The sequence below is a fragment of the Amborella trichopoda genome, chromosome 10 (genome assembly GCF_054954075.1).
Source record: "Amborella trichopoda isolate Santa Cruz 75 chromosome 10, AtrichopodaSantaCruz75HAP2 v2.0, whole genome shotgun sequence".
In the NCBI taxonomy this organism is placed as follows: Eukaryota; Viridiplantae; Streptophyta; class Magnoliopsida; order Amborellales; family Amborellaceae; genus Amborella; species Amborella trichopoda.
Window position 1 is genome coordinate 1183943 of NC_142345.1, and position 14388 is coordinate 1198330.

Below are 14388 nucleotides of genomic sequence, written 5' to 3' on the forward strand. Positions count from 1 at the left end.
TAGAGTAAAAAATAGAAATATTATAATCTGTCCGAAAATGGAAGTAGTGTGCAAAAATAGAATGAGTATTGATGTAAACTGGTTTTTTACAAGGTTAATACAATTTAATCAATTTTACTCAACAAAACACTAGCTCAAGTGATTAGCAAACCTATTCACTTTCCAATTGAGAGAAGCAAGACTTAAATGAGCTCTTGAGGGCATCCAAATCCAAGTTTCTACCTGCACACCAAAGACAGTAGCAGTCAAGTAAAGCTAGGCAAAATTTCTGAAGAGACTTTTTTAATATTTTGGATTGTCTTGGAAAACTCTCAGGGCAAACTAAAAGGAAGAGGAAGAATAACAACCTCAAAAACTAGAAAATGAAAAGTTAATGAATATTAAAAGCTAAAAAATATAAAAGTAAGAAATAAAGAACGAGAAAGCCATTTTCTGTTAACTAAGTATTGAATGAAAATGTTTTGGCTTTTATAATTTAAGATTATACAATACTTGTGCTCTTCTGTTTTATCTGACTTGCATTATTTATGACAGTTACCATGTACACTAGTCCAGCAAATTTAGAATGAGACTAGAGCAAGATTTATTTTTGGAAAATTGTACAGCGAAAAATTGGTAAAAAAAAATTTCTCACAGAATTAAAAAAAATCCAAGAAAACCTTACAAGATCAATTTAAACAAAACAAATAGGAAGAAAAAGAAAGAGAAAAGTTAGTCACCAAGATAGTGGAACTGCACAAAGATACAATTGGAAACAAAGAACATCACTTAAATGGTCAAATAGTCTTACAAAATGTCAAATCACCTTTACAAAATCATTATGGTGGCTAAATTGCCCCATTTAACATAAGTACCTTTAAGTTTATTGCACTCAAGTACTTCCTCAAAAATATGCTAAAAAACGACCAAATTATCCCTAAAATGACCAAATTGTCCCTGTTAAGGATTATGAATGACGAAACTATATCATGTTTTTCATATTAGAATCTCTTGTTCAAGGTTTCTGAAATGAAACAAGTAGGGTATTTACATAACTATGGTCAGAATAAGTGGCCTGAAAAAAAAATTGAAATTCTTACATGATTATGCTTGAAACAAGTGGCCCTAGAAAAATGGCAGTTCCATCCCTGCTCGTTTAGGACCACGAACACATAACTTGATTTCATTGAAAGCCCTTGTGCCACGTTCCTAAGTTGGAACAAAAAGGTGTACTACAATCATTATTGCTCTCTAATTACGAGGGCCGAGCAAAATGATTTGTTTACCCCTCTTTGTTTGAGGTTAGCAACATGTAACCCACTTTTTTCATCAGAAACCCTTGTTGTCGAATTAAGTAGTCCGAGCAAAATAATAGTTGTATCTTACACTTTAAGGTTAGCAACAAGAAACTCATTTTTTCCATTGTAACCCCTTGTTCCATTTTACTGACCTTCAACAATCAAGGGTATTCATGTTAGTTAGCTTGGACCATTTAGGTGAGACCTACCAAAATACCCCTACTTGTTTAGGATTCACAATCTTGAACAAAGGCAACTTGGTTATGTTTAATACATTTTTTGAGAAGGTACTTGAGAGTAAAAAAACTTAGAAAGCAATCATTATAATGTTAAATGAGATGATTTGAACATCTTAATAATTTTGTAAAGTAGTTTGACTATTCAAGTGATACCAGCTCATTGGGGGAAAAAAAAATTCTAAAATCTAATATGATCCATACTGTCATAATGATAACCATGTCATAATGATAACCATGACCAATGTTGGATGGAGGGGAAGTAGGCCTATCTAGTTAATTAATCAAAATTGCATTGCAAGGTCTATTTCCTCCAACACAACCAACTTAGGTCATGAGTTTCCGTTGAACACATGAATCATACTATATGGGTCCCATCGATTTAATAATTAATTTACTTTCTCTAGTTCCAGGGAAAAAAATGTGATGAAGAATGAAGTAAATCTTTGAACTTTCCTATGAAGACCATCTTGTTTATCTTCTTCTCCCCATCTCCCCATTTCCGAGTAGGGACAACCTCATATAGTTCCCTCACAGCCTGTAAAAAAAAAAAGAAAAAGCCAAAACCAGAATATCATAAATTTTTATTATTCTTAAGACATTAGTACTGTGGTAGTATAACATGGATAACAATGAGTTTCAATGTCTACGAGTGTCTAAGGCGTCTAGTATTTGTCTAAGAAGCCGGTACAGCTAGATACACCCGTACAGTTATTAATTATAAATAAATGTTATATTCTCCTAGTACATATAATATAATTTCCTTTAAGAAATGGATCAGGAGTAGTGAAGTAGAAGATAATATGCCAAAATGGCTTAAATTGCAACCTCGCAATGAGGCCCTCTACAATTTTTAATTGTTTTTTATGAAGCCAAGTACGATGCCGACCAAAAGGTGCAGTGTTGCGAAACACTCGTAGCACTATCTAAATACAATGGCATTGCAGTTGTTTATCCCATTGATAGGGTATCAAGATAGATAAAATTTACCTGTACCGTGTGAAGCTGATCTGAGCTATGAACATGCAAAATTCCCTTGCAACGATAAATGTCCATACCATGTTTACTTTCCCAAAGAAGATCTTCAAGCCACAAGTGTACCTTGAAAAAGGTAAAATCTAGTTTATTGGATACATGATAAAATCATTCTTTATGAAAAAAATGTCGCAAGAGGTTATGCATAGGATATATTCAGAAAACATATTGTTTTTTTTTTTTTCTGAAGAAGTTAAAAACAGTTAGGACTTCAAGTCAGTCCTCTCTATTGGGTGGCCTGAATTAAGATAAGGCAATCATACTACTTGAGATGCATTGGGAAAACATGCAGAGGAAACACCTTGATCTCAATCTGACATTTACTCCAAAAGAGAATGAAATTTAAATTCCACCATTGTTATTTATGATACAGATGAGAGAGCCTTCTATCACCATATCTGTAGAGTGCTAACCTTCTATAACTTTCTATAACTGAGCATACCTGACTGAGAATGACTGATCCCCGCTCGCTTATGCATATGGTTCGCACATTATAATCATGGTATTTTTTGGCTGTTTCAGAATGGCTTTCCTTCAACAATGACTCTAAATGAGCTACATGCTGATAAGAAACGAAGTTCCCATGTGATTAGACAAATGTAGTATGGAGTATGAACACCAAATTAACAGGTACTCTGTCTTTTGTTTTCAATAAACCTCAAGCTATTCTATATTCCTTATGAGTCCAATTAGGCATTATATCTATTTGCATATAAATTATATAAAGGCCCTAAAAATCTGGGTTCTGAATGACAAACATTTGGACAAATTTCAGCAGATAACAGAGATTAACAACAAAATATCAGCTTAGTCATGAATAGAATGAAACAAGATCTGAAAGCTCATAATTGCAACCAGACCAGATTACTAAGCACTATGTTTTCAATTAATAACAATGAGAAAAAGTAATAGGTCAAAAGATTCTTAGCTCACCATTGTGTCATAAGCCTTGCAGTTCAAAATACAATTCAGATCTACTTGGCAGCGTACAGAATGAAATATTTGAGCAAGCGAATTTATACTACGAATCTCCTCCTCCAGGATCTCTACAGAATCTGGCATTGTTGGTCCAGCTTTATCCAGAGATAACAAGTCAATCTTGTTAAGGATTACAACATCCTGTTAGAACAGATGAACCCAATAAGTAGGTACTTAGTATTTAACATAGAATAGAGTGACTAGATATATGCCACAGGGCATATAGCTATACTGCCACAGTTATACCATAATTCTTAGACCCAAAAGCCAATGAAAGGTAGATGAAAACTTGATATCAAGGCATCATTCGTTTTGAAATATACCCAACTTCAAGGATTTCGTTTTTCTTTCCATCTTTTTTTTTTCAAATCTTTTAATAGATAACACAACTTCAAGGATCAGATCTGTCACAAATATAACAAGTTCATACTAATATACCGCAAATGCAATTTGAAGAAAAGCTTCAGGAAATGAGCCCGATTCACGATGCTCACCAAGTTGGAGTCGAAGGTTTTTCGCATCCGCCACCTATTGGAAGATGACATCACAAATATCAAGAATGAAAGACTAAATGATAGGGGGGGCGGGGGGGGGAAGAGACTAACATGTAATGAAGCAGAGACTATCACAACATGATAGAGCCATTAATCTTCATATCAACATAGACAGAGTTCAAGCATTAAAGTTTGCATCTCTCTTAATTATTAAAAAAGGAAAAATGTGTCTCTTTTAGCAAAGCTACCAGAGTCGGTATTATAAGTAAATCCAGAGAAGGTCTTGTCTTCCATAAGGAATTGTCTTCCATAAAGAATAATTTCAGTTGCATAAGCAAAAGAATTCAAGTTAGACAAAAGGATTTAAGTTATGAATTCTTATAATAGAAGCACCCCCAACAAATAGTTGGCCATGTAGTTAAGTATGAAATACCAAAATTCAGTAGCAGCATTGAACTAAAATGCTACGTGCATGGTTATTCCACAAAAGTATGTTTTATACATAAAACAAAGACAAAAAAACCCAGTATTTTACATCATATAGTTGTATCTCTTCCCATTTCATTTACAATATGAGACTAGTTGGAAGCACCCCACACTCCACATGGAAACAATCCCTAGAAAGGTGACTGTAAGTAATATCCACACAAGTCTAAGATGAACTCATAACATAGACAACATTGGGTACGTACGCAGCTGCTAATTGCTTGTGAGTTTATTCCTTTATTGTACCTTATTTCATATTGTTGCCCATTAGGCTATAGATTCTTGATTTCTATACTTAGAATCCACCGAAGCACTAAAAGTCTAGAACTCTGATCAGCTTAAGAAAGACCACTTTCACAGATTGTTGCATGATATACTGCTTTCATTACAGAATATTTTGCTACATCAAAGCCACAGAATCAATCATTGAAAGATGGCTTCACAAAATGGAGTTTTGAGTGAAATTATTAAATCGAAAAACTAGATGGCTCTGGGTTTTCATGGAAAATACAATTATTTTTTCTACTATGATCCTATCAAACATAAGAATGATGAACCCAATTAACCCAATGATGAATGATTTTACATGCAGGGGAACTATTTTAAATTGTCGTTTGGACAGATTAGCTTAATGCTAAAGAGCTTTAGGAGGGCATTGAGAAAAGGCTTGTGAAGATAATGTAGTAGCTAGGAATGAGCTCTATGAAAGATTCATCACAGCAAATGAGAGAGAGCCAATCTGAATTATAACCCTTTGATGAAATGAACATCATGGATGCTAGTAGATCTTGGATTCAATTTCTGTCAGACAACACATCATAAAAATAATGGAAATCTTAACCTCTTCCCGGAAGGATATAGAGGATACCCTTGAACACAATGGGACCATTTCAAGTTTAGAGTCTTTAGACAACCAAAGATCTCATCTTAGAATGGAAGAAAATGATTGAATTAAGGAGAATCTAGATTATTCTCAAAACCAAGCATACTATGTAAACCATAAAAAGGAAATTTCAAGATGGGAAAGAAACCAAGAAGACAGCATGAAAATAGTAAAGGCCATAAAGACAAAACTCCTATGAAATAAAGAAAATGTTTTAATTACAAGTATGGTCATAATTGCCAAATATTATAGGGCACCAAAGAAGAGTGAGGTTGGCTAACCAAATAGAATGAACCTCAATCATGGGTCAAGCCAAGCACGAGACCTTGCGTTTGACTGGATGGTGGGTATATTCAACTTCTGATGGATGGTGGGTATATTCAAAAGTGCTACATCACTAACTCTGAAGATAACAGATTTAATTTTCGAGAGAAAAGGATGTGATGGTGACAACGGCTATATGGCAAACTCCTGTTATGCCAATATTTTGAGAGAAGCAACTGTGTAATTTCCTCTTCCTAACGGAGGAACCCTAACTCTAGATGATATGTTGTATGTCATGGAATTTGATTTCGCTTTCTAGGGTAGGTGGGATGGGAATTGAAACAATTGTCAAGGGTGGGGTAATGCCCCTTGAGAAAAATGGCGTTGAAATCTCCAAGGCTGCTCTAGTACATAGTTCTTGGTAATAAAATAAAGAAATCTTCCCAATATATGGCATGTTTTACTGTTTGGCAATGAAGATTAGGGCATACAGGATAAGAAAAACTAAATAGGATACCTAATTACCTATGAGAATTTCGATAAAGTTAAATGTGAAGATTGTCTCAAAGGAAAAATGTACAAAAACTGATTCCCCAAAGGAAAGAGAGCTAAAAATGTATCAGAAATTGTACATAATTATCATTGTCGCAATCTTAGCTATAAATCCTTTACAGGCCACAAATACCTTATAACTTTCATAGATGATTTTTCTAAATAAACTACACCTATCACTTTCAAGGAAAAAAATAAAATAAAATAAAATAAACCTACACCTATCTTGTTGCACAAGTCAAAAGCTTCAGATATACATAAAAAGTACAAATTAGAAGTAGAAAAAAAAAAGCAAGTAAAAGGATTGGAATTATTAGGAATGATAGAGGGGGAGTACATATTCCCATGATTTTGATGTGTTTTAAAGAGCATGATATTATCAGATACAACATTTTACCATATACTCCTCAACAGAATGGAGTAGCAAAAAGAAAGAACACAACTCCAACTGAAATGGTCAATTGCATGATAAAAGAAGCAAACGTTCCTCATCATATCCAAGGGGAGGCATCAATGACTACTACCCATATCCTTAATATTATATCTACTAAAACCAAGAAAACACCTTTTGTGCTACGGTTTGGTAAGAATCCAAGTTTTGATCACATAAGAATTTCGGGAACAAGTGCACATGCATTAATCCCATATAATAGAAAGGCACCCAAACATGAAACAAATAGGCTTAGATAGAAAGGTTTCAATTTTTGAGAATGCCCCGTCGACAGGTGTGATGTATGATATATCTCTTGGCACATCAAATCAGACAAGGAAAATGAGAACTGCCGTAAGTATGAACTTCTACAAACCAATGACCAAGCCCATGCCATGGAAAAAGCTGTGCTGATTGAAAAGATCACTATGCCAATGGTGAATGAAGAAGTTTGAAATTTTGAATTGATTTTAAAGAGTAATATGGAGGCAGGTGTTTAATATTATTAATTTTCTTTAATGTGTCTTAATACTGTATCATTTACTGTATATGTAGACCGCATTCCGTAAGCCCCACACCACATGATTTGCAAACCACTAAAGTTGATCCAAGTTAAAATTGTTACGCACATATAAAGTGGCATGAGACAATACAATTTTGGAATAGCTAGTGATGCTATTCTGAATTGACATTAAGGTACAAGCAAATACAATTCTACTCTCAACAACAAATTTATCGGGTTTTCTAAGTTGTGAGACTCTGTGCTACAACCAAAAAGTAAGTTGCCTCTAAGGAGAAGTTGTAGACAGGTGAAATGCATAATCAAAGCAAATGAAGAAACTACGCAACTATCGGGCAGTAGAACTTGAAGAATAGACTCACAAAACATGTTCAATAGCCAATGAAACCAGAACTGAATAGTATTTCACAAGTGAACTTGATCCAAATGGGGACCAAACTAGACATGCTCAAAAAGTTTTCCATGAGAATCCACTGAACTTCCTAAAGAAATACCAGGTCAAGCATGGAATCTACAGAGGGATAAAGAATTATACCACCAATAGGATCCCTTCAACCAGAAATTTATGGACATGAAAAAAGCTAGTTTCTCACAAATATAATATAATCCAGAATAAAAGAGTAAGGTGCTATATGAGAATAAGAAATGTGATGAGAGTCATACCTTTATGGCTCTAGGAGGCAAAGAAATCAATTCTACTTTATATCTACAATGCAAATAAATGCCTTTCAACACAGGTAATGTGATGTCCTAAGTGGTAATGCCTCGTGGATCAGTGATAAAGAATAAACGATTCAAATTTGTTTTTTCACATGTCCAAGTTTGCTTATCAGAATGATCACTATTGATGAATGTCAATAATTTAGAACATCAAGAACCATATGTGCCATAATAGCTAAAACTATACATGTGAATCATCATAAACGAAAGGTCAACATAAACAAAGTAAACTTAGGATAAGAAGCCTAACAAGATTTCACATTTTCCCATCTTATTACACAATAAATAATAAAAGATCAATACTTTTCAAGAAACATTGAAAAAAAAATTGGATTTATTAGATGTATAGTATAATAGGAAAACTCACTGTAATGATGGAATCAAGCCTGACTGAAGATTCAAGCTGATCATCCAACCAAAGAACAGATGCAAGGGGAGCAGGATTGGCTAGCCCAGTTGTCTCCAACAATATGTGATCAAGCCTGGGACAAATAAGCACCAATAAATGAGACACATGAGTATTTCTTCCATCACATATTATAAGCAACATAGACTACTAAAACAAAAATACCTCCATTTATACAAGAAACTTTGTAGAAAGAGAGAAGTCACATTTCACCCAATTAGGGACTAAATTAAAAAACTTTCTGGTACGATGCTCTTAAGAGAACTAGGTTTTCCTCCCATATACAAGTTACATGCGACTGCTTGTAACATTTGGGAATGTAAAATGTACAGTACTCTATAAAGAAAATGTAAATTACATGGCATTTCTTCTTACCTTTTCATTTCTTTTAATGAAATTCCAAGGAAATTATTATAACTATTACAAATCAAAGGCTGGACTATGTTACACACCGGTCCTTCCTTTGTATGAGTTGCTCTAGAGCTTGGACAAGACTGTGTTTCACTGTGCAACAAACACACCCATTTGCTAGTTCCACCCATTCTTCAACAAGGTCACCTCCTTCTCCATCATTTATCATTGCTCTTTCAACCCCAATTTCTTCACCAAACTCATTCAATATCACAGCAATCTTCTTCCCATGTTGGGCATTCAATATGTAATTCACCAGCTGAAAATTACAATTTTACCAATCAATTCAACTGTTCAACAATATGTACATCCCTAGATGATAAGTACAGTTTACCAATCAATTAAACAATATATATAATTCATTAGCTCAAAATTCTTATTTTTGGATAACCAAAACAGTAGCTAGCTGAATATTCAAAATTTTTTCATTAGCTCAATCTTATTTTTTCTTTTTAATGCTGGGAATTTATGTGACTCATTAACTGAATCAGTTGACTGATCAATTAAACAATAAGTAATTCACTAGAAGAAAGTTATGCTGTACCTATGAATTAAAAATATATATATAATTCATTAGCTCAAAATTTCTGCTTTATTTTTTATAAATAAAAAATTATTAGCTGAGAATTCAAAATTTCTTCATTATCAATTGAGAATATCGAGGAACAAGTATAGTTCCTTCTCATTTGTCTTGTATTTAGAAATACAGTAATAACTTATATGATCGAAATTCAAGGACACAAATGGAGAACAAAAAGAAAAAAATGAAAAAAAACCGAAATGAATTGTGTGAGAGAGAGAGAGAGAGAGAGAGAGGGGCCATGGCACTTACAGTGGATTTCCCTGCCCCCAAGTAGCCGGTAATGACAGTTACACCTACTATTTTTTCCTGAGACTGATTCATAGAAATGTCATCGATGAGGACAGCTAAAGGTGGCTCTTCTTCACTGCCATCCGCCATTGTTGGACCAGAGAAAGCTCTGAAGAGAGAGACAAACAACGTAGAATTTCAAAACAAGGGTTTCGTTAGAAAGAAAAGCGCAAAGGAACGAACCGCACTCTGAGAAATAAAACTGGTGTTTCGTAAACTAGGGCTAAAATCCATTTCAAAAATTGAATGCTAACAGAGGGCACATTTCTACATATGAGTCCGGGGACTCATAAGAACTGTGTCGAAGATCTCATTTTGTTATGAATTGTTTCGTGCGGGCTGCCCCCCATTTCTACAATATGCAGTCCCAAGGTAAGCATTCATCTAAAAACGATTGAAACTATTGAAACTAAAAACGTATAAAGATGCGGTCCCAAGGTATGTATAAAGATGGATGCAAATAGGTTGTCCATCTCTAAAAACGATTGAAACTAACTGTCTAAATATTTTTTTAATAGAATTATTATTTTAAATTTTCAAAATTTGTTTATTATCTCATATTCATAATCTCCATGTCAGAGATTAAATGTCTTTAAAAATTAAGTCAAAAAATCTATCTCAAAAATAGACTTTTAAAAGGTATCTATGTCTTATTCTGCCTTTCATACACATCTTAAACAACCTTTCATAGTAAGCACATCTTAAATGGTATCAGAGCCTTTAACTTGAGATTAAAAGTTTATTATATTGGCTGGGTTAATCTAAAGCTCATACTGAGATTAGTATGCTTTACGTCTGCCTAGCTAGTCTAGGATCTCTCGCATCAGAAAATGTGGTATGAACTAAATGTTGATTTCTAGTGTTGATGTTGTTCCACTGTCAATACTTTCTGAAGGTTAACATAATAGGAACTCTGTTGAAGGCTAAGAGGCCATGGTTGGAGTTTATATCTTGTTAACGAAAAAAGAAAGTTGGCCTTACCTTCATTTCAAAAAATACAGTCAACATAGTAAATTATTTTGAAAAACAAGTTTAAAATGGCATAAGGTACTGTTTCAGAAATCTCTGTAGATAACACCCCTTCTTCTAGTACAAATTTTCGTCCTATGTTTTCAAAACAAGATCATCTTTTTGAAATAACATGTACCCTTGAAAAGTTTTCTGAAACCAACTCTCAGTTAATTAATCCTTATCATGTCTATGATAAATCTAGTTTAAATTGGACCAAAAGAATCAAAAGGCTCTGTGGAAAAAAGGACCATGAAGCTATTAAAGAATATGTCCAAGCCTCTTCTTTTGACCAACACCAGATACTTACCACCCAATCTGAACAATACATTACCATTACCCCTACGCAGCAACCGATTTCCCCAATAGCTTAGAGATGGTTACACTCATATTCACTTTGGAGCCATAAAGCTAGCCTAGACTTTTCATGGAAGACAAGGTATGGACGCAGTTTATCGAATTGCTTTGTTAGATTCCAGGTTTTTAGAATACCAACATGCATGTATTGGAACTATGCAAACAACCTTAAATGCAGGAACCGTATTTGTTACCTTTTTCCCAAATTTTAATATCCCAATTAAAGACTTTCATTTGAGTTCAACCCAGTTACAAATCACAAGAACCAAACAGATTGAAACAGCCACTGCAGCTCCACTCCATTATCAAATGGTGTATAGACTGCAGAACCATTCTTTTGACATAGCTAACCTTTTACCCTCTGAACAAGAAAATACAGCCTTGTTTATCAAAGTTGATAATAATTCCCAACCTATCTGTCATTATATTCCTAGACAAATCTCTCGAGAAAGGTTGCTTGAATTGATTCTTGACCCCGGTCTCTTTTCTTCCCAAGTCACGGAGTCTTTGAGATAGTTGTAAACAAAAGGAGTATACCCTATCCAATATATCTTTTCCAAAGGCTTATAGTTAGTAAGACGGGTGTCAGTACCAAATCCTTAATCAGTAGTTAACTTTAACTACTAGTTAACGCACTACTAAAGCAGAGTAGCCAGCATGCGCACATCATGATTATCCAGAGGAGCTCAGAGCTCAGCGAATGGAAGAAGCAGGCAGGGATAGATACAATTTGGTAGGGAAAAGTGCTTTGTTGGACTTGTTCCCAGGTGAGATCAAAGATCTTTCAACGCGTTGATTTCCTACTAAAGAAATTGGGATTCTAACAGTTTGTCGGTCGGGGTCGAAAACTCTCGCTTTATGCTTGAGACCTTCCCGGCGATCTGCTTCATGAATGGTTTAGTGGAACCAAGGAAGACAACTGAATACCGGGAATTCAAAGAGAAGGATCTCTAGAGGTAAGTATCTGGCATTGAGCCCGTACACATGAAGCCATTAGTGCAAAAGGCATTGTTAAATGATCCTCGTTGACCCACATCAAGAACAAAGAAATAAGGATAAGAAAGGCATTGTTACTGCACAGACGAGGAAGCTCTTGACGGAGCCTACCTCGGATAAGGGCAGAGGGAAGTGGTCGGAGCATGCATGAAATGGCATACCTGATTCACCGCGTAGGTGATATCTGGGCGAGTGAGTGTAAGATACTGTAAGGCGCCCACAATACTTCGGAACTGGGAAGGATCATCAAGAGGTGTACCGTCATAGAGAGAAAGTTTAGAACTTGAAGAGTGTTTGACGACTTTTTTTTTCTAATGTTGTATGGTTTTCGATGAATGATTTTTACGGTGATTTCAAATAGAGGTGTCACTTCCTTATCCTGTATCTTTAAGCATATGTTTTATTCGACGATGCATATCGTCTTTCCATCGATCTCTGATAGGGCGGAAGGATGAGAAGGCCGACAAGTTAGTTAAGCTATACTTGTCTTTATTCTTTTGCTCAATTATAGTCTTTCAACAAGAATCCAAGACTAAGTTTGAGTCGATAGTCTCTGAGCCTTCTACTTTAACCTCTAGTCTTATTTATAAGAGAGTGAGTGAAAAGTGTGTGCTGCTGTGTCAACGGTATATTCCGTTGGATGTTATATATTCCTATAGATGTCGGACAAGAGGAGGGAAACAGCCAGAGTAAGACCTTCATTGTCCCTACGGCTACCTTGTTACGAACGAAAGAGCTAAAGCAAAGCTACTCCAAAGCCCAATCCCTCTTCATGTGTTGGCGAGGGGCGGTGAGGGATAGAACAGATCGGATGGAGGCTTCTAGAATCATGGGCGAACATTTACATTTTCTCAAGCCGTGTACAGTAAAAGCTGTACGCTCAGTTTGCAAAATAAGAATTGCTGCCTATAGGCCCGGCCATCGCAGCCCGGCCTATAGACCCGGCCGATAGCACGGTTGAATATTTTGTATTTATCTCCATAAGTCGTGGGTTCAAATCCCACCTCTGCCTGTTCTGTACGAATTTCTGCAATTTGCCTAAAGCTGATATACGCTACGCTTGCTCAGCAACTAACCGCTATCAGGGGAGCCTATCGGCCCCGCCCCGCCTCCGCCTGTATTCCGCGAAGTGGTTAGAAGTGGAGCTACGCTGATCGCCGCTACGCCGCTTGCTTACCTTCGGTCCAAGCGCGGGCGTTCTTAGCTGCTATTGTGCGATGCTAAAGATAGATAACTTTTCGTTAAATAACTGCACACACAACGCTTTTGCATACTCTTCTCTAATAGCTCAGAGGTGGCGAGCAGATGGCTGTGAAATGAAATAAAAATCAATGAAATTGAAACAGTGTTTTTGAAATTGAAATTGAAATTGAAACGTGTTAGGGATAATATGAAATTGAATCATATTTGTTACCTTTTTTCAAAATTTTAATATCCCAATTAAAGACCCTCATTTGAGTTTAGCCTTTAAAGTCCAGTTACAAATCACATGAACCAAACAGATTGAAACAACCACTGTAGCTACACTCCATTGTCAAATGGTGTATAGACTACAGAACCATGGTTTTGACATAGTTACCCTTTTACCCCCTGAACAAGAAAATACAGCCTTGTTTATCAAAGTTGATAATAATTCCCATCCTGTATGTCATTATATTCCTAGACAAATCTCTCGAAAAAAGTTGCTTGAATTGATTCCATCTACATGGGTGACAAATTATGAAACTCTTCATGACCAAAATCAACCATTGATGCAATCTGATTCCAGGATGACAAGAATGCCTGATAGAACTGTGCACATAAATTTTCAGACTCCAAGAGTAACTGAGAACCAGACTAGAGAAATATTTTCTACTCAATTCTAAGGATTGCTTGAAAAAATCCCAGTTGTTACTTTTGATAAAACAGGGAAGCCAATTTATGAACAAAAAACTCATGATAAACATAATTGGTTTGACTCCTGTAATTACTTTTCTTGTCTTGAAGATGATTTAGAAGATTTTCTTAAAGAAAAAACAAAAAGAAAAAATCATCACAACAAAAACTTCATCAGAGATATATAGAAGGTGATCCATCATTTGGATTACTTGGAGAAAGTTATGGAAAATAGGATTATTATGTGACATATGGTTGTTCAAAATCCAAAAACATTGTTTTTGATATCATCCTTACAAGATGGGATGATCAAAAGGATTCAGAAAGAAATCACATCCCAGAATGCTTAGCGTTTGATCCTCAAAGCTCAAGTTATGCCTCAAATTTTCCTCTATTACATGATTATGAGAAACTCCAAGAAAACGAAAAACATGTTTGGAAAATTAAGAATCCCAATGCTAGAGATGCTAATGACGTACAAAAGTCCATTTCTCCAGCCGAAGCTAGTCTGAATTGGCAAGCTGGAAATGCTAAATATCAAAATTTAGCATTACTTCGGATAAAAGAAAAACAAAATGTTATGTCTTCT

At 35.3% G+C, this 14388-nt stretch overlaps 1 protein-coding gene across 4 annotated transcripts; it reads right to left on the reverse strand.

The window, feature by feature from the left end:
- LOC18427992 (Cobalamin biosynthesis CobW-like protein) lies at positions 1-9984 on the reverse strand. 4 transcript variants are annotated; one of them, XM_088850328.1, is made up of 9 exons: positions 9525-9984; positions 8734-8951; positions 8243-8357; positions 3965-4054; positions 3482-3667; positions 2991-3110; positions 2504-2614; positions 1969-2051; positions 1-221 (listed from the first exon to the last, which is right to left on the reverse strand). In XM_088850328.1, exons 1-9 carry the CDS (start codon positions 9651-9653, stop codon positions 152-154), a joined length of 1122 nt encoding a protein of 373 aa, XP_088706454.1. In that variant the 5' UTR covers positions 9654-9984; the 3' UTR covers positions 1-151. The 4 variants fall into 4 exon arrangements, 3 of the variants coding, with proteins under 3 accessions (XP_088706454.1, XP_088706456.1, XP_088706455.1); XM_088850330.1 differs by having other exon boundaries at positions 4021-4054; positions 9525-9980; XM_088850329.1 differs by lacking the exon at positions 2991-3110.
- Between the last annotated feature and the right edge of the window lie 4404 nt (positions 9985-14388).